This window comes from Colius striatus, chromosome 1 (assembly GCF_028858725.1).
Source record: "Colius striatus isolate bColStr4 chromosome 1, bColStr4.1.hap1, whole genome shotgun sequence".
Lineage (NCBI taxonomy): Eukaryota > Metazoa > Chordata > Aves > Coliiformes > Coliidae > Colius > Colius striatus.
In genome coordinates this window covers 61854695-61876317 of record NC_084759.1, presented here as the reverse complement: position 1 = coordinate 61876317, position 21623 = coordinate 61854695, and the positions used below count along the sequence as shown (strand labels likewise).

The 21623-nt window shown below is 37.9% G+C and overlaps 1 protein-coding gene across 3 annotated transcripts in view; it reads right to left on the bottom strand.

Annotated features, from left to right (window-relative positions):
• Nucleotides 1-3657: 3657 nt before the first annotated feature.
• Nucleotides 3658-21623, bottom strand: part of SEPTIN10 (septin 10) — a 28399-nt gene continuing 10433 nt past the window's right edge. The window contains exons 4-10 of one of the 3 annotated variants that reach the window (XM_062020571.1): nucleotides 21292-21478; nucleotides 18702-18863; nucleotides 17151-17247; nucleotides 16425-16593; nucleotides 9269-9401; nucleotides 5699-5886; nucleotides 3658-4466 (exon numbers count right to left, since the gene is read on the bottom strand). In XM_062020571.1, the coding sequence (XP_061876555.1) occupies nucleotides 4451-4466; nucleotides 5699-5886; nucleotides 9269-9401; nucleotides 16425-16593; nucleotides 17151-17247; nucleotides 18702-18863; nucleotides 21292-21478 (952 nt within the window). In that variant the 3' untranslated portion in view covers nucleotides 3658-4450. Of the gene's footprint in view, nucleotides 4467-5698; nucleotides 5887-9268; nucleotides 9464-16424; nucleotides 16594-17150; nucleotides 17248-18701; nucleotides 18864-21291; nucleotides 21479-21623 lie in introns of those variants that run through there. The other 2 variants (XM_062020573.1, XM_062020572.1) reach the window with 2 other exon arrangements.

The following is a 21623-nucleotide window of genomic DNA, read 5'->3' as shown; positions in this document are numbered from 1 at the left end:
CTGAACTTCCCCTGATGCAGCTTCATTCCACTTCTTCACGTTCTGTTGCTGGTTACTAGAGAGAGGAGATCAGCATCTCCTCCTCCACTGCCCATATTGAGGAAGGTGTAAGATTGTGACGAGGGCACCTCTCAGCCTTCTCCTCTCCAAGCTGAACAAACCCAAGTGATCTCAGCCACTCCTTCCAAATCTGGCCCTCAAGGCCTTTCACCATCTTGCTGACCTGGTCTTATACTGAGGTGCTCAATTGCCCACAGTGCTTGAGCTGAGGCTGCACCAGTGAGGTGTAGAGTAGGACAATCATCTCCCTCAAACAGCCAGCTATGCTGTGCTGGATGCACCGCAGGACACAGTTGGTCCTTTTGGCTGCCAGGACACACTGTTGACTCATACTCAACTTGCCATCCACTCAAAGCCCCAAATCTCCTTTCACAGAGCTGCTCTCCAGCCTCTCATCTCCCACTTTGTACATACAACCAGGATTACCCCATCTCAGGCAGAGAATCCAGCTGTCGCTTTTATCAAATTTCATGCAGTCGCTGATTGCCCAGCTCTCTAGTCTATCTAGATCTTTATGCAAGGCTTCTCTACCCTTGGAGTCCACAGCTCCTCCTAATTTAGTATCATTGGCAAATTTAATGTACATTCAATTCCTGCATCCAGATCAGTTATAAAAACATGGAAGAGTGTTGGCCCTAAAACTGAGCCCTGGAAAACCCCACTGGTAACTGGCCACCAGCCTGGTGAAACCCCATTTACTGTTACTCTCAGATCACCCAGTCCAATCACTCTACTAAAGCAAGTTCACCTCTATCAGGTCACACAGGAACGTGTCCAGGCAGGTTTTGAAAACCTCCAGAGGAGATTCCACATCCTCCCTGGGCAGCCTGTGCCAGGGCTCCTTCATCCTCACAAGGTTTTTCCTTGTGTTTAAGTGGAACTTTTAGTGTTCCAGTTTGTGTTCATTACCCCTGTCACTGGGGACAACAGAAAAAAGTGCTGACCATCCTCCTGACGTCCATCCTTTAGGTACTTTTCAGTGTTAATGAGATCCTTTCTTAGTCTTAAGTCTTAGTTACTTGAGCAGGACCTCCACCTCATGAAATTGCTGGCTGTGACCAATGATTGCACCTTCTCTCAAGTGCTTCTCAAGATCGAGAGCTCCAAGAATAACCTCCCTAATTTTACCCAGCACTGAAGTGAGATTAAAAAGCCTGTAATTACCAACACATTTCTTCTTGCCCTTCATGAAAACTGGGACATTTGTGAGCTTCTAGTTGGCTGTGACCTCTCCAGACTCCCAAGATCATTGAAAAATAATGGAGAGAAGTCCTGCAATAACATTGGCCAGCTCTTTCAGTCTCCTGGGATAAATCCCATCTGACCACAGAGATTTATGCAAATCCAGCTAGAGCATCAAGTTGTGAACAAGTTCAAGGTCAGATAGGAGCTTATCCACCCCTTAGTCACGATCTTTCACACAGGACTCCAAGGTTACCAGAGCCTATCAGTGTCAAAGACAGAGGCAGAAAAGGCATTAAACATCTCTGCTTTGACTCTACTTGTGAGGTGACCAGCCTCAATGAAGCAATGGATCAATGTTATCTCTGATCCTCCTTTTGCTGTTAACATATTTTAAAAAGCTCTTTCTGTTGTCTTTCACAGTGCTGGCCAGCTTGAGCCATAATTGAGCTTTGGCTACATGGATTTTCTCCCTACAGTGATGAAGAGCATAGCTTTAGTCCTCCCATGTTGCCTGTGCTTTCTTCTAATGTCCATATATTCTTAAGTTTTGAAGTTGAGTATATTCTCCACCTGCTTTCACAATGCAAATCTAACTATGGTTCTGAGGCCAAATATGGAGACAATGACATTATGTTAGTAGTAGGAGATTTAAGATAAAACCGCTTCTGCATCCTGGTTGTATCTTCTTGTGGCAAAGTAATTAAAAACAGTTAAAAAGAAATATACAAAATGTATATTAAAAGTGTCCCAAGGAAAGGATCCAAAAAGGTAGGGGCTTCAGACAGCTGTAAATAATCTCCCAGTAGCATTGCAGAAGGGACCATAGTAATAAAGAGACTTTACATAAATGATCCTGAAACCCTTTCATCTGCAGAACAAACCTCTCTGAAGTGTTCAGTTAAAAAGCACATAACTAAGGTAAAACTTCAATAAGGCATACATGTTTTTCTTTACTACTACTATTAATTCTCCACTTCCAGGAGAATTCATTGTTGCTTTGTAATTCTCTGAACTGTGCTTGATTGTCAGGCTGTGATGTCCACTTGTGCCCTTAGCCGATATCTCATCTTTAGGCATCCTTAAACAAAACAACTATGGAATTCCTCATTCTTATGACTTAATGAATATTAGGAAATAAAAAACCAAACCCAAAATCAAAGCCACCGGCTTCTTCATTCTGTGCTACAACTGAACAAACTGCTTTCAGTTGTCACCTGTTCCAAAGACCTACAGAGGTGCCAGCACTGGTTTTATTCTGCTGCCAAGTCCTGCAGGGTAAACCCATGCAACTGAACATAAATCCATTCTGACCAAGACATGTGGTATTATTCATGTTTTTCTGCTATCACATCCTCTAGTACTAGTCAGGCACAGAGCTATGTAGGTCAAACAGTATTTAACCATCTCAGGTTTCGTCCTCAGCAAAGTGGCTGCACTGTAGACAGCTAAATCTGTCTTTTGATGCAGTTCTGAAGAGCTGTGCTAATTAACATCCTTGGCTGGGATAACCCAGGCAGGGATAACTGAGTGCTGACAGTACACATCACTCAACTGTAATTACATTCTGTTCAAGATCACTTGATCACTTGATAACACTTCCAAATCTACTGCTCAGTTCAAAAATGATTTGGTTTTTCCATTTGGCTGTTACCTCCTTTAAAGAAGGCCTATCCCTTGTCTGTAATCAAACAGCCAAACCAAAAATACAGTCTTTCATCCAGCTTCATTTTGCTGAGGAAGGAGCAATCAGACAGCAATGGCCTGTCCTTGATATATTTTCTTCTCTTGTTCTTTGGGCTAAACGGGTGCCTCCTCTTAACCCTTCCCTCCTATATTACAGCCTTCTGTGCCTGTGGAACTGATTGAATTACCAGTTTGACCCTTTCCTGGTCAATTAAGGGTCTTAACACTTATTCTTTCCCATTGCTAAGGAACTGAAGTAAAACAATCTCATATGTTATGCATCACTGTGTGAGTAAAATGGAAGGTGAGGTTAACTACTGGAAATGGATGCACAGGGCAGTGGTCTCAGGCTCAAGCTTGTCAGAGTTCAAGGAGCATCTGGATGATGCTCTTAGACATATGGTTTAGTTTTAGGTAGTCCTGCCAGGAGCAGGGAGTTGAATTTGAGGATCCTTATGGGTCCTTTCCAACCTGAGACAGTCTATGGTAAAGTATGGTTGCTATATGATAAGCATATCACAAGTCATATTGCATTTCTGCCACGGTATGAGCAAATTGCCTATTTCTTTCCAATCAATAAATGACTTAATACATTTAAAACAGATGCAAAACATTTCCACTTTTCAGATTAATGTGAACTCTTACTCCTTGTTTTTAATAACATGAGAGGGAGAAGAAGCAGAACAACAGAAACACTTAAACAAAATCAATGTATTTTATTTCTATCAAGTTAGTATTTCATTTTCAAAGAGTTGCACTTCTTATAGTTTCACATTAGTTTTCATGGCTACTGAAAATATAAGAATCATTCTAAACTTCTTTTAACTGAAGCTCTTTGGTTAATACTTTTTGCAAAGTTCAGCCTTGCTGTAACTGAACACCACAGTCATAAGCATCAAAAAGTTATTGGTACTGTCCATATTAAGTTAGTAATGTCAGATAAACTGTCATGCAACAGTACAGCACTGCAAAAATATCTCAATAAAATTTGATTATAAAGCTCATATCTGAAATTTAGGACAGTGCTTATACATAAAACCCTATAAACAAAATCGGTAAATGGTTGGATTACATCAGTAGTTGTATTAATTAATATTTAGTAGACTGATACACCATATCATATGAAACTAACTCTTTTAGAGAGGTTATAGGGGATATAACTGAATGACTGAATACTTTTCTGCTACAGCACTCACTTTGTGAATGGAACTGTTCATGGCAGAGACATTCTCTTTGGTACAATCCATGTAAAATGAAAGCAAGTTGGCCACAGGCAGTTGAGGAAAGTGTATATCAAGGTAGACTCATAACAGAAAGTCCACAACAATGATGACAGCAATCACTGCACCATATGTTCTGTATACGTATACAGAACAAAATTCTTTTGCATCATGTAGCAGCAACAAGAGACACTTTCCAAATCCTTCAGCAGGAAAATGCAACTTCTATACCTCCAAAAGCACACTGTGAACCATTGCTTCCTCAAGAGAAATTGTCAATATTGTTTCTTCTACCATTGGCATTATGTAAAGCTGGAACTGAAAAACAAAAGCAAGCACATGAACTGTAACATGCTCTGATGAAATAAAGCTAAAATAGAGAAAACAAACCTAAAAGCTTTCTGAAACTGAGTCTCATAACATCATAGATATTGACTTCTGTTACCAAGAATTCCACTTTCATCTGTGAATGCAGGAAAAGTTGTCTAGGAAAAGGAACTCAGTAACATTACATGAAATGCAACACGTTTTGGCAAAAACACACGCAGGCTGCTGGTATATGCTCCAAAAATGTCAAAGCTGTCTTGATGATATTTGTGGAAATATGTGCACTCATCTAGCTTCTAAAGTTTTTCATAATCTAGTAGTTATGAATAATCTCTATACCAAAAAAATCTCCTTTCAATTGCAGTAAGGTATTAATCAATAAAATGTTACCTGCAGGAAAGTTCTAACCTATCAGGAAAGGAAATTATTAATTGACTTCTGGTTTTGGAGGAGAAGAAGACTGTAATTGATTTAATTCAATGTTGGGCATGTTATTTTGTAGGCTACTTTTGAACAAATCTCTGAAATTTCACAATTTATTCAAGAAAGAAAGAAACGAAAGAAAGAGTGAAAAAAAAAAGAAAGGGAGAAAGGAAGGAAGGAAGGAAGGAAGGAAGGAAGGAAGGAAGGAAGGAAGGAAGGAAGGAAGGAAGGAAGGGTAAAAAAGAAGGGGAGAAAGGATGGAAGAAAGAAAGGATGGAAGAAAGAGAAGGGGAAAGGAAAGGAAAGGAAAGGAAAGGAAAGGAAAGGAAAGGAAAGGAAAGGAAAGGAAAGGAAAGGAAAGGAAAGGAAAGGAAAGGAAAGGAAAGGAAAGGAAAGGAAAGGAAAGGAAAGGAAAGGAAAGGAAAGGAAAGGAAAGGAAAGGAAAGGAAAGGAAAGGAAAGGAAAGGAAAGGAAAGGAAAGGAAAGGAAAGGAAAGGAAAGGAAAGGAAAGGAAAGGAAAGGAAAGGAAAGGAAAGGAAAGGAAAGGAAAGGAAAGGAAAGGAAAGGAAAGGAAAGGAAAGGAAAGGAAAGGAGAAAAGAAAAGAAAAGAAAAGAAAAGAAAAGAAAAGAAAAGAAAAGAAAAGAAAAGAAAAGAAAAGAAAAGAAAAGAAAAGAAAAGAAAAGAAAAGAAAAGAAAAGAAAAGAAAAGAAAAGAAAAGAAAAGAAAAGAAAAGAAAAGAAAAGAAAAGAATCTCTGCAATTTTTTATTGCTGCCTCTGATGACTAGCATCAGCACTTACTTTTTGTGGTCCTTGTCTCTCTTCAAACTAACAGGGCTAGAAACAGATGCTTGTGATTGGAGTAATTCAGCCTTAGCTTTCTTCTGAATAAACACAGATATTTCATCTTTAAGAACTGTTTTCTTTTTCTCTAATTTCAGTTTCGCTTCTTGATATATTAGCATACGATGTTCAAAATTAGCCTGTATCTGTTCAAAGAAAGCACCAAAAAAAATAGTATTTCCAATTAGTAACACAAGGTGGTGATATCACAATACAAAACCCCTCTGCAACAGTAAAACCTATACCTCAACTTGTGGTAAAAAGTCGTACAAAGCTGCAGTTCTTTCCCCAAACTGTTAAGACTAAGAAACAGAAACCTAGAAACACAATCATTGATTGCTCTCACAGAAGCCAGGTTACTACACACAAAGCACATGTGGAAGTCATGGAAGGCACCAAGGGAACATTAGAAACATAGAATCATACAATGGTAGGGGTTGGAAGGGACCTTTAGAGATCATCCAGTTCAACCCCCCTGCAGAAGCAGGGTCACCTAGAACAGGTCACATAGGAACATGTCCAGGTGGGTCTTGAAGACCTCCACGGAAGGAAGGTCCACAACCCCTCTGGGCAGCCTGTGCCAGGGCTCCCTCACCTCAACAGTGAAATAGTTTTTTCTTATGTTTAAGTAGAACTTTTTGTGTTCCAGCTTCATCCTATTACCCCTTGTCCTGTTACTAGCTACTATAGAAAAAAGGGATGTCCCAACATCCTGACACCCACCCTTTAGATATTTGCAAACGTTAGTAAGATCACCCCTCAATCTCCTCTTCTCCAGACTGAACAGCCCCAGTTCCTGCAGCCTTCCCTCATAAAATTAGATTCCCTACTAGATTTTACTACACTTTTTTAATAACAAAAACAAGGAAGCCTTTGTAGAGGAAACAATCACCAACACCAGGAGTAAATTAGGACCTATCAAGAAGAATCTACTTCCTAAAACCCAAGTGGGCAAGGAATCATACACACTTTAGTTACACAACTATGTATTTTCATGTATGTATTATCATGTATATTTAATTACATGTACATGTTAATAGGTACACCCACCTGGTCAGGGGAGTTACTTAACTTCTTGCTTCCTAACTGGAGTTAACTTAGCCTGGAGAAAAGAAGGCTCAGGGGAGACCTTATCACTGTCAATCTACAACTACCTGGAAGGAAATTGTAGTGAGGTGGAGGTCAGTCTATTCTCCCTAGCAACAAGCAACAGAACAAGAGGAAATGGCCTCAAGTTGCGCCAGGGGAGATTCAGGCTGGATATGAGGAGGAATTTCTTTACTGAAAGGGATGTCAGGCATTGGAACGGGCTGCCCAGGGAGGTGGTGGAGTCACCATCTCTGGAGGTGTTTAAGAGATGGGTGGATGTTGTGCTTAGGCAAATGGTCTAGAGGTTGATAGGGCTGGGATAAAGGCTGGACTCGATGATTTTAAGAGTGTCTTCCAACCAAAACTATTCTATGACTGTATGATTCTAACTGCTTTTCTGCGGTAATTGTTCTTTGATTGTTCTTTTGACATATTAATGGATTTTCCCCTCCAGATGTCATTTCCCCAGTTTAAACCTACTGTGAAGTTATGCATGATAACCAAAGGGTACTTCACTCTCCCTCACCTCCCACCTCCCCACACATAAAGTCTTCTAGAATCCTACTTCTGTATCCACCTGAACTGGTGTAACTCAACCTGAACAGAGCTACACTGGTATAGAAATCAGAGCGATTTATTTCCATCTTTTGTGAAGAACTAAGAAATAACTAAAATTATAAATATAACAGTATGCCTGTTCTACACAGTAAAGCTGTCAGATTTTATAAATGTCTCTGTGTGTGCATGTATAATATTAATTTCTTTAATTGCAACAGTTAACTAGATGCATTGCAAAAACAGATATACCAATAAAAACATTCAGGGTAGAAACAGTCAGGTCCTGAGCCACTGTATGTCTCAGGAGTGGTTATGTGGCACACTGCACCTAGAAATTTCCTCTAAATAAAGGATGTGAAAGCAATCTCCTGTACAAAAGAAATTCCACAGAGAACAAGCAGCAAGAGTATGACAAATGTTCTGCATCATCATCTTCCCACATTGGGAACTGGGAAAACTAATATCCATAATTCAATTGCAAGATGCAGAGCTCATAAACTGCCTGGTACAAATCTGAGAAGGAAAACATCAGAGTAACACAGATTCTGTGTAAGACCTGGCTGAACCTACTTTGAAGGTGTCTAAGTGTTCTTCCAATTGGACATCCTTGTACTGAGAAGGATTGAGCCTGATTTTTGTCAACAGAAGTAACATGGAGGACTTAACAGATTTAGAAAACTAACTGCTATCTGAACACCTCATGAAAACTGCTACATCTTTGTAGGGAGACTGAGGTACAGAAAAGAAAATTAATAAATATATGCAGGTTTCCAATTTCAATTAAAACAATGCTTGAATACAAATACACATAACTGTGATAGAGTCTGGCACAAAGCAGATGAACAGATCCTGTTTTGTCAGTCCAGTTTGACAGGACTGAATCTCAACAACATATTCAAAAAATGTTACACGTCTCCAAACATTCTTAAGGCAGCTGGGAACAGACAAGACTTTAAAAACAAAACAAAACCAATAAAAACACACACATGCCCCCTTTCAAAACTCTCAACATGAGGGTTTAGCTTACATTTAATAACTGAACCTGGAGGTCATACAAACTTATATGTCCCATTCTCTTGAACCAATCCATGGGACTTTTTCCTTTAGTCTTTGTTTTTACAGAACAATCTATGCGTGAAAAGCACCTACTGTGCTGCTATGGCATCCTGATGTTTCACAGCATATTGCTAGAGAAGATAAAGAAGTATGCAACCATTACAATCATCATTCTCTTACTTTACCATATCACCTGCTACTCTGTTGATTGGCCCTAGCTATCCTCCAAAGCTTTTAAACCATAAGCTTCCTCCTTTCCAAAAACATCTGCCATTTATAGGATCAAAGAACCGTTAAGGTTGGAAAAGACCTTTAAGATTGAGTTCAACCACTAACCTCAGACTAGCAAGCCCATCACTAAACCATGCCCCTCAGCTTTTAAATACCTCCAGGGATAGTGACTCCACCACTTCCCTGGGCAGCCTGTGCCAGTGTCTAACAACCCTCTCGGTGATCTAAACCTTCCTTGACACAACTTGAGGCCATTTTCTCTTATCTTATTGCTTGTTACTTGGTAGAAGAGACCACTTCCCACTTTGATACAACCTCCTTTCAGGTAGTTGTAGAGAGTGATCATACCTCCTCTCAGCCTCCTCTTCTCTAGACTAAACAACCCCAGCTCCCTCAGCCACTCCTCATACGGCTTGTTCTCATTTTTGTGTGTCAAATCAATCTGCTAATCAAATCAATCAATGTAATCAACTTGCTTTTGATTGTAAGCATTACTGCCCTCAAAATATTATGAAATCATTAGTTGTGATTTTGCTAAGAACTTAACTGTTCCAAATATCAGCAAACAAACTGGAGACAGTCAGGCATGCTTACCTGTTGCTCTGCTTCTTTCAATATCGTTTCTTTCTCCTTCACTCTCTGCACAAACTCTTGTCTCATCTTCTCCTCCTTTCTTTGAAGTTCAAGGTAGAACTCGTGCCTCCTTGCCTCATAGGCTTCCTGTAGACTGAAGTCCAAAAATGTAAGCAAGTCTCCTCGCTGCTTTATTCAATGTGGAAAACCAACAATCTGGAACATTATTTAAACAATTAATAATCATCTGAAATACTAATTTCTACAGCTCCCCACATTAAAAAAAAAAACCAAACCTAAACAGAAGCAAGTATCTTACCTTTCTAAATTTCCATTTAAATACACAGCCATGAGTAAAATTATGCTAACAGCTCCTGGGTAAATTACATTTCAAAGTAAATACAGCACTTTAGGAATCTCATGTTCTAAAAGGATTGAGTTACAACTTTGTGCCTTTTTTTTTTTGAGTTACCTATTAATAAGACACTGGGATGGCCAGAAAAAATCCCCAGTCTTAAAATAGGACATTAGAAAAATAACACATCTACATTAACACAGCTAACAAATACAACTAAGAAACTGATTGTTAGCACATTAACTGAGCATTAGCACAATTAACAAACTGATTATTCCTATATGGAAAGGAAGGAAAATAACAGACCTTCAAAACATACAGCATTCTTTATGTAATATCAAAATTTAGATAGAGCAGAGTTACATTAATATAGAATAAATACAATTTCCCAAGTAGTTCAGCGTCTAAAAGATTATTGGTTATTTTCCAACATGCATCAGCCAAAACCTCAAAGTTGCTTATTTTTTCCTGAATCCTCCCTCCCAGTAGCTAATATGTACATACTACAATTACAGGTGAAATTATAAAGGAGCTGTAAATAGTTCTGATCATTGAGCAAATATCTGGCAACAAAACAAAATAGCAAGTAATGAAAACACGTATTTACTTTAAAATCTATGTCTCCTTTTCCTCTTTAAAAAAAGGCTACTCTACTAGACATTTGAGTACACAGGACAACCCTTTCTCCTCCAGTGATCAAGTACTGAAGTTGAGAAACTTCTTTCATATCAAAGCATATCACAGCAAATCAGAAGAAGCTGGTAATTTATTTGTATACTACTGGAGGTTTGAAGTTTTCAGCATCTATACTACCACTGCTGTCACCACAGGGCTGCTTTCCAAGGAAGGAGTGGAGCAAGTATACAGGTGTGTGCAGCACACTACCCTTCAAAAGCATACCTGCATAACGACACAACTTCTTCCAATACAACATTTACCACAAACTTCCCTAAGTCATGAGACTCCAGGGAGGCAGAAGTGGTGGATCAATTAGCTGTGCTAATTACAAAAACAAAAGGATCTGTCCAGTAGCACGAAGGACATAGGGTTTATGAACGGATCAAAACATGGATAATGTTTTAATTCATGGATAGGTCTTAATTCTGGGGCTGTTCTCTTACACCATTCATCTCTTTTAACACTTCCTGAGGGCTGACTAGTTCGACCTTCTCAGCTATAATGAGTTACTGTCCTTTGCCAGATATCTCATGCCTTCCACTCTGATCTAAAATAAACTATATTTGTATATAAAATTCTGAAATTTGCTTTATATTTTTATTACACGTACACACTTCCGTAACAGTTTTTAAGGCTCATCTTTCAGTGTTTCTACTAAAACAGTTTATAAATTGAAAGACTTAGAAAAAAGGATATCCAAAAACTTAATTATTTAGAGCAACAGTAAGCTTAAACAGCTCTCTCCTACATTCAGATTTACATCAGGGCAGTTTCCCAGTCCTAAAGTTACTTACTTATATTCAAACTATAATCTAAAGAAAGAGAAGAATCATCTTGAAATTGCAATTGCAGACTTATTGTCTGTAAGATCTCAAGGTCAGAGCTCTTTTCCTACACTATCTCATTTGAGCAATACATCACAACAAAATAAATTCAGAACAACAACTTCTTTTGTTTGGTTTGTGAGTTTTTTTAATAAGCTATGAAGGAACTTAAGTTATCCTCAAAACGTATCTAACACAGGATACATAAGCAAGGTATATTAATTCACGCTGTCTTTAAGTTTTGACAGTATATGCAAGAATGATAAAGCTACAGCACAGGTTTTTCAAGTGTCAGCAATCTCACTATACATGCTTTTGGGCCTTGTATCAGTTCTGCTAGCTAACATGCTGCCTTTGGGTAGAATAATGCCACTACAGCAAGTGCTAGACTTAAGCTAACATGCTGCAGTCACACCTTTGTTTCATTTAGTGGACATCTTTAGACCCAACCTAAGCCAGTTAATCAGGTAAAAGCAATTTTGCCTTGAAATTAGTGTAAGATTAACTTTGAAGACACTGGATTTATTAAGTAATCAAATTACATGCATAAGGAAGAGGAGAAATAAAAATGTATTTTTTACATTGCCCTCCCTCTGAAGTGTTCTAGAAATCACAAAGACAAAATTAGAACAAATTTTCCTTTTCTGTTTGACATATAGAATCATACAATGGTAGGGGTTGGAAGGGACCTTTAGAGATCATCTAGTCCAACCCCCCTGCAGAAGCAGGTTCACCTAGATCAGGTCGCATAGGAACATGTCCAGGTGGGTCTTGAAGACCTCCAAGGAAGGAGACTCCACAACCCCTCTGGGCAGCCTGTGCCAGGGCTCCCTCACCTGAACAGTAAAATAGTTTTTTCTTATGTTTAAGTGGAACTTTTTGTGTTCCAGCTTCATCCCATTACCCCTTGTCCTGTTACTATCTACTATAGAAAAAAGGGATGTCTCAACCTCCCGACACCCACCCGTTAGATATTTATAAGTGTTAATAAGATCTTCCTTCAGTCTCCTCTTCTCCAGATTAAACAGCCCCAGCTCCCACAGCCTCTCCTCTTTCCTCCTCCATTCCCCTGATCATCTTGGTGGCCCTGCGCTGGACTCTCTCCAGCACTTCCCTGTCCCTCTTGAGCTGAGGAACCCAGAACTGGACACAGGACTCCAGATGAGGCCTCACCAGGGCAGAGTAGAGAGGGAGAAGAACCTCCCTTGACCTGCTAGTGAGTAACACGATCTAAACAGTCTTTGGTTTCAGGAGGTTTGGGAAAGAGGGGAAAATAGTTTACCAGATCTTAAGCCAATCCTTTCAACATTACTGCATCCATTGCTCACAGTAAGACACTTTTCAGTATATCTGAAAGACTGGTTCCACAGCTTCTTATACAGCACATTATGAAAATCAAATTCACAGGTTATCTCATTGTTCTGGGTTGAACCTCTGGAATTTTATACCCTCAACAAAACCACTTGCAAAATTAAGATGTCAAAGATAATTATTTCAATAAAGTACTCTTAGTGAGGTTTTGCAGGAACGGAAGGGATTGTTAAAAAAGTCTGTACCTTACTAATCCACTATATACCTCACAGCAGCACTGTTACCTACAGAGGCATAGCTGAGACATACAGTTTTTCTACCTGCTTAAGACTTTGAACATGGAAGCCTAAGTATAAAGATGCAAATCAAACATGTTATGTTCATAAACAAAGACTCTGTGAATTCCTCTCTCAGTGGAACATAATGTTCGTACACTTTGAACAACACAGATGTTTACACAACATTTTACAGATTGCTCACTTAAATTTTAAAAAGCTTTCAAATTTGAAAACTATACTGGTAACTTTTTGCATAACATTCAAACATCAATTATGGTATATAAGAAAAACTAAAAACTTAAAAGTTAACTAGTGGCAGGTATTTTTAGCATGGTCCCTTAACTCAGTAAACTACCTAAGAAAATATTAAACAACACTAAAGGATGTGGGAGATATCTGTTTTCCCAGTGAAGGTATGAAAAACAGGTATTTTGGATGCAGTTCATTCTCGCCATAAAAGCATTAAAATATTTAGCTGAAATGCAAAAATTTCCAGTTGGTCTGATGAATTCCATCACCAATTGACTTTTTAAAGAAAAAGTCTAATAGTCTTTAAGACATTAGGTTTCCTTTCTTAGAAAAGACAATTAGAATCATATCAATCTTCCTCTACACGGAAACTTGCTGACATTACTGAATCTTTCCTGGTTTTCTGCCACTATCCTCAAAAAAGACTGAAAAATAAACATGTTTTTTGTTGAAGAACTGCAAGGTCTGAATATCCCAGTTTCGGAGAGGAATAAAGAATGGAATATATGATTGCTCACATACTGAGAAACTGAGATGTTTATATTACAATTATGATTTAGAACAACCTAATTAAGAGCACAGAAAAACAACTAATTAAGAGAATTATTAACATCAGACAACCCAAACATACAAGCAGACAGCCTATCTTTTTTCATCTATCTTTTTTCTATCTTTTTTAGACTTTTGCCTATTAGTTTTCTCCCTTCAAAACAAGAATTAAGCAACAACATAGCTTGGATATTGTTGAAGAAACAGAAAATGGATGTACAAAATATCCAACTTTAAAGCAATAGTAATCCCGTCCTCCACTGAAAACATTTAAGTTTACTAGGTGCATATATATTCCGAAGTTCGTTTGGCTGGAAGCACTCCTCATGTCTAGATTTCTGGTTTCGACTATCCCAAATTTTTCCATTTGGGACATCTCAGCAATTATTTCTTCATAGAATCACAGAATCATTTTGCTTGGAAAAGATCTTTAAGATCATCAAGTACAACCACTAATCTAACATTGCCAAGCCCACCACTAAAGCCCACTAATTATGTCTCTTGCTGAGACTGACCTAAAGCTATGAATTCATGTTTATAAATTACATAATTGGACAAATTAAAAAGGCAGGAGTACGACATCTGTAGTGGGTTTATGTGACCAGGTTTTGGTAGTATGGGGCTACATGGGTAGTGTCTTTAAACAAAGAGCTGTTAGAAGCTTCCCTTGTAGCTGATCAGGCCAGTTCCAGTCAATTTTTTTAAAGTTCAGGTTTTTAATTTTTTATTTCTGTACTCTGTTTTGATAGATTGTGAAGTAAATCAAACCTGTTCTCCCCAGGCTGAGTCTGTTTTGCATGTGTCGGTAATTGCTGAGTGATCTCCCCGTCCTTACCTCACCTTGTGAGCCCTTTGTTATATTTCTCTCTCCCCTGCCCAGTTTAGGAGGGAGACTGATAGAATGACCTGATGGACACCCGGCACCCAGCCAGAGTTAAACCACCACACCACTAAAGGTAGACAAAAAAGCTCTGTCTTTACTTTTCAACAACGAAGAAATGCAAGTGCCAATTTTAAGCATTAAAGAATGACAATAAAAGCCCTTCCTGGATTTTACATCCAACAGATACTGCATAAAATGCATAAACCATTCCCTCAAGTACTCTGCTATCCATTGACTTCACTACATAAATATTGCCATAATAGGTTCTCCAAGACTGATCCTGATTGGCTGCTTTTCGTGACTTGGAAAACAAATCATACCTATATGACTAAGTTTAGCCTTAGATGGTATTCCATTTATTCCCTCAAGCACCATACAGTGTATTCTTCATTTTTAAAGTGGTTCACCACATGTGACAATTTAATCTGATATGTTACATATATGTTTGTAATTCTTATTTTTTTCTTTTGGAATGGCACTGCACCATAAGTCTGTATATTGCTTTGCAAGGTGTATGAATGAGATTAAGTTCCCATTTATCCATTAATTTAAGTTATTCTAACTATTGTTATTCAATTTAAACAAATGGTGGTTTGGCAAAATGCCATAAACCATGATATAAATCATATCCTGAAAGCAGAATTAGTAGCCTAAACTCCTGTGGATGACTTTAGGTTCTATTCTGTCAATGACTGTAATACTCAAAGTCCTGCCTATAACGTTACACCTTTTTAACTACACAGTTAGTGTCTCTCCATGCTTCCTACTTTTCCACTTCTAAATACTTGCATGGATCTGTCACATGCAAAAGCCTTAGCCACTTCCAAGTCACCCATGATCTTCTTATCTTACTGAAGCACTGTCAAACTCTCAAGAGTTTCAAAAGACAGTACTTCAGAGTTAATGATTTATTGACAACTAATACACATTGGCTGTCTAACAACTAGTGGGAGCCGAGGTCTTTGCTTTCTTGCGATGAGAACACTAACTGTGTAATGCCCTGGAAGCATCCAACCTTTTACAGAAGTTTTAAAATGGAAAGTTGGTTCATAACTTATTAGGGAGAGACTGACAGACTGATCACATAAACTTCACTTGCCCGTAAATGTTTCCATTTCTCACCCTAAGTAAAACAAGTAAAAAAAAAACCAGTTGGTTCAAAGCACTAGGATCTGCTTTTAAAGCAAAGTCTGTTTTGTTTTCATGTCTGGTTTAAGTCAGAATTTCCCACCATCACCATGCAATAATAGCATTTTCCTAAACCATGAAGGCTTAAATAACTCTTGAAGCATCAGTTCTTCCCCATCTAGCTTCTAACCACTTACAAAATACAGTCCCATGCATATAACGACCAAAGGAAGTTGGAAGACAGAGAGGGAGGTGACAGAATTAGAAATAAAAGAGTAAATAACCTGAATATAGAAATTGTAAATACCTGCCTGCTTGGAGAAAGCAGCTTTACTACATGAAACAATCAAGTGTCTCTAATCTTCTTAACTTCCCTTTGGAATCTTCTGTTAACTTCCTACAGTTTAGCAAGAGATTGCTTGACTTGGAAAGACCAGACATTTGTTATTATGAGGGATAATGTGGAAAGGCAAGAGTGTAACCAATGGTTTTGTAAAAGTTTTTCCTTCAGTTCCTTCTGCACTCTGAGTCCAATCAAACTGTTGTTCAGAATTGGACATTATTAAGAGATAAAGTAAAACAGCACGATAATGTATAAAGAAAATAGAGTGCATGTACTTGAAGAAAAGTGACATTTTCCATGACAAAAATTAAAATCCCCAGGTTTATTCTAAAAGAGAAAGATTTCAGAAATACAACCAGTTTGTGTATCTTTAAAAGCAATGCCCTTATAATCCTACATACTCCTCCATGAAGATAACTGAATGAACAGCCATGCACTTATTCTGGTTAAAAATAAAACAATTCTTTCCCTCTTAGAAAAATCTATTCTGTATATGAATCCTGATCTGTATTAGGTTAATAAAGTTAAATGTGAAGAGAACGGATGCTGAAAGCAAGTCCTGCACATGCAGCCCTTTACCTGACCAGTCTGTTCCCAGGGCCGACATCTCTGAAGCCCATCTCCTCCAGTCTGCAGCGCCTGTACAACTCATAGTGTCGTGCATGAGTCTGTTCTCTTAAGTCTTCCATATTTGTGCAAATAAGCATCTCGTGAAGCTTTACAAAGTCACAGTGGTTCTCATTTTCCACTAATCAGTTAGAAGAGGAAGATTTTATTATTATGCACAGGTAGTGAAATTGTCTAAATGTATTTTAAACAATGTTGAGATTAATTTACTTTTGTTAACCAATTGTTTTTCCAGGAAAAGGTATCTCATTATTATACCTCTTCGACTTCCTTGTAATTTCAAATATGCACCTTGAAGCACTAATTTTAAGTGTTGATCAACATTTCCCAAAACATATTGGTTTCCTATTTGAGTTGAATGACACATTTCTCTCTTTTTGTCCTTCTTCTTTACTGCCAATCACAAAACTCTGAAATTAGGTAGTGTGAGAGTCATTGACACCATACCAGTCTACCTAAATATTACGTACTACACTATTTCATAGCTTGATTCCAGGGATGCATCAGTGCTGATGAAGCTACCACTTAGTACACATCTCTAGCATTAATTGCTAAGCTCCCTAAACTGTACAATCAATATGGCATCAGTGGAGAGTACCAGTCCCTTTTAGTATTGGTGAATTTTATTCTTCAATAACAACAAAAATCTCATTAAAATACCTTTGAGAATTCATTTACCTTGTACAATGCCCCAAGGGTACTGACGAGCTCTCACCATTTTGTTTCCAATTTTCACTTTTTCTGTACTTCCCACGACAGCAAATGGCAAGTGCCCCTGTAAGAGTTACATCAACACAGTCTTATCTCTCAGTATTCTTAGTCAGAACTGAAAAGCAAACACTTCAGAAATAAATTGGGGAGGGAAAAACACTATTTGAGGAAAAGCCAACAGCCAGTTTCAAACTGAAAAAGACTTTGAAGAAATCAGCAACTAGTCAAACTACTGATAGAAAAGTCAAGCTACAATTACGCAGGAGAAGCGGTTGACAGACCAGATGGATGTGCTGCCAATTCAGAGGATCTTGGACAGGCTGGAGAAATGAGCCAAGAGGAATCTCATGAAAGTTAAGCAAGAGCAATGCCAAGTCCTGCATATCAGGAGAAATATCCCATGCTCCAGCACAGGCTGACTATCTGGAAAGGTACCTTGCAGAAAAAGATGTGAGGTTCCTGGTGGACGACAGGTTGGACCTGATTCAGCAGGCTCGCTCAAGTGGCAAAAGCAGCCAGTTACATCCCGAGCTGCATTAGGAAGAGTATCAGCAGAAAACAGAAAGCTACTCTAGAATACATCTCTCTGATTCACATTCAGTCAGGGTTCATACCCCCAGTAGCATTCAAGAGGCCATCACTGGCTTGAGCCTGAAGTATTGTTACTTCTGTGGGCTCAGACAAATGGCTGGGTGTTGCCTGTCTGTGTGCTGACCCACATCAACTGATCAGATTTTAAAAAAAAAATAATAATTACCTGAAAAATAAATCACTAGCAGAGCATGAAAGAGGTAGATAACAGCTCACCACCTCTCCCCATGGCAGAAGGACCTGGTACTGAATAACAGCCTGCACATCCTCACTCCCCGGCACAGGTGACAGAGGTTGGACTGCAGAGCCATACACTCTGGCACACCAGCTCCTCCTTCCTATTTTCAAATCCCAGTACAACTAAACATATGTCCATGTACACCTACAGCCATATGCACATGAATAGCAAAGGCAGAGTGCTCAAAGCAAAGACATCTAGCTTCACAGGCTTAGTTGACGCTGGCAGATACTGCTGAGACAGTCTGAAAGGGCAATAGTAAAAAAGACAGAATTATATTTGTTTTTTTAATTCCCAGAGAAAATTTGTCCTAATTTCAAATAAAAGTACTAAATAAAAGGAAAAAGCAGATGGAAGACTTGCTATCATAAAGATCAGAGAAAACTGGAGAAATTAAGCACTTGAATATCTTTCCTAACAGATTTAAGATAGTTATTTGCTGAGGAAAAGAGCAAAGTCAAACTGTCCACCTATGTTAGTAATTATATATTAAACTATTTATGAGGTAGATTTGAAAGTAGAGGGGGGAAAAAAAATCAAAACATACCAGCTTGTTAAGGAGACAGAAAAAGAAACTTGTTACATACAAACCTATAAGCTTCAAGTTAAAGGTAAAAAAGCAGACATGAAACAGTATTAGAGAGTGATGCTTTAGTACTGAAATATGAATGGTTTTGTCATTTACTTACATTCATGATGGTATTAATTTTAGAAACAGTTTCATCATCTGTTGGAAACTGATATATCTGGACGTCATGACTAACTAATTCACTCATAATTTTTTTCTTGAACTTCTGTAATTCAGTCTTAGAAATGCTGTCTGCTTTGCTTATAATTGGTATAATGTTCACCTATTAATGATATAAATTATATGAAACTTGTGAGACTTCATTCTGAGGTGACATTTTTTATAACTTGAATTGTTTTGTGATAAGTTCTTCACATCTTCCCCCACAATCTAAACTTTACCATCAATTGATATCAAAGCTTCACAAACCATGTGAAACACATTCACTGGCATCACTTAACAAAATAACAACAGATCATTCAATACACTTGCTTAAAATTAATTGATTCTGAGAAAAAAAATGAGGAGAGAGGTCTCATACAGTGAAGTAATCAAAAGAACAGCAACACCTGCTTATGAACTAAATGACATTATTTATATCTCTGCTAAAAAAATAGATTGTTTTCATTTATAGCACAAGGGAACATGGTTTAGGTGTTAAGTAAAAGTTGACAGCTTAAATACAGAAATAAAAGGAAGCTGGCTACGAAACTCTGCCTACCCCTGAGCTTCTTCCTTGGATTCCTTTTTGGCTACAACTTCGTTCACCTCACCACTGCAGCAATCAGTTTCACAAGTATCTGCTGTGTGCAGAAGAATCACTAAGACTGAAGAATCTTGTCTGAAAGGAAATGCCGAAGCATGCAATCTTGAGGATGAATTCAAAATAGATGTTTTGAAATAAGCCTTCTCTCTGTCTTAAGCAAAATGTCCAAATGAAAAAAGCATACCACCTCCAAAGTATGGCTTCACCATTTACCTGGTGATAGTCCTTAATTGTGTAGCATATGCAATCTAAGCACGTTTGGGCTGAAATAGCTAAAATCAAATAAAACACTAGATTTTTTTTTATTATTGTTACTGAGTTAATTTAGGATTGTATAAACAACTCATCACAGCTAGGAGTAATTTGCAGCTTTAACAAATTAGCTGAGGGACATCAATTTAAGTTTTCTGTTGTATAGCTTTAAAAACGGGTGGAACAGAGTCCTCAGAACTAAGTTAACCTTTACTCTGTCCTTTCAACAGGAAAATTTTTCAAACACTTGTTAACTAGGAGAGAATTTCTTAGTATACCAAGGAGACCCCTAACAAATATACAATCTCTGTATATCTTTATTACAGCTATCAAGACTGATGTTAAATCACAATCATTGTATTAAAATTGAAAGCAATACTATTCTGGCCTTAGCTAATCAACAACAGAAAAGCTATCTTTGGTTGATTTGTTAAACAAAATTAATATATGTTTGTAGCACCTAAGGTCTACTTGAAAACTAGTATCTCAATACTTTCATCGAAGAATAACATTAATTGAAAGCACACATTTTTACCAAGAGACTTTACTTGTATTGATTTGGACCACATATAGATGTGCCCCAAGTCCCTTCTATGCCTGTTTTGGAAACCAGTTGACTCTCATCCAGCCTCTTCTCCAGCTACAACTCTCCATAACCACAAAACTGAATTTTGCTACAAATCTACAGGTCATCAACATAGAATCACTTTAATCTCACATAAAAAGTCTACACTTGCAATAAAACCAACAGTCTTGCCCTTCCCCTTGCCTGCATTGCTCATTGCTAAGTAGAAATAAAATCTGTGTTTCCAAGGAGACAGATTACTTTTCATCTTGATCACTTCCCTAACCAGGTAAAAATCTTCAGTTTTCAACATAAATCAGTTCCCTCATCCAAGGAATTGGCTGCCCAAAACACTGAAGCATGGGAAGAAGCAGCTCAATCTGTCTCATTCAATAGCAATGCAGAATGACCATATAAAGTCACCAGGATAAACTTTAGCCCTACACGTTACTTCTCTTGTTTGCCAACATCAAATTCAGCCCTCTGATCATTCCTCTGCCTGAAATGCAAAGTGTTGCTTCCCCTCTTGCAACTAGAAAACATGCTATTACTCTAAAATTTTCATCTAAAACCTTACACTAATGTAGAAGAATGTAGTACTAAAAGCATCACAAACATGTTCCGCAACGAGATGTAAATCAAACTACAGCTATATACTTTTTTTTTCTGTGTGTGTACATATATTTCTGTAGTAAGATCAGAAAGTAGAATTCATGTCAAATGGATAAAACAACAAATTTAAACATTATTTATGTTCTCTCTGAGCCAAAGCAGAACCAAATATATTTAGAGTTAGTGGCTAGAAGTTAAAATCCCCCGAAGCAGAATTACTTTTGTTTTATCCTATGGAAAATATTTTCTCAGGATGGTGAGATTTTTTTTTAAACCTCATTGTGCTTCTTTTATCAACATTCTTGCTGCATATGTGATGCTTTTGATTTGTAAACAAACATGTGACAAACTGCAAGCTACTTGCAGAGCAAATTCTTCAGAATTTAAGGTATATCAGTACCAAAAAACATCGCAAAACCAAACACATGGATACAGAATCAAAAGGCAGTAGAGGATCTAAAAGCTTCAAGATGTTTCAGAGAAATAAATTCTTAGGACTCTGTTTCAATGTCTTACCTTGCTGTCTAGGTTTTTCATGGTTAACAAATCTAGGGGTTTTAGGGAATGGCCTGTAGGTGAAATGAAATAGAGGCAGACATGGATGCGAGTATCATGGTAGCTAGATAAAGAACGTTTAATTTTCAGTTCTTCCTGGAGATAGGCTTCAAATTGTGCATCTATATAATCCACTATTGGCTGATAGCTGTAAGAAATAAAATTTAACAACCAGCGATTAGCTACTCCTAAATAGAGACAAAGTAAGAAAGGAATTCCTCTAGTATTGTTTTGTGGTTTTTTGCTTTCTATGTCAAAAGGTTGCCCATCTCTCTACCCAGTACAACAGAAAA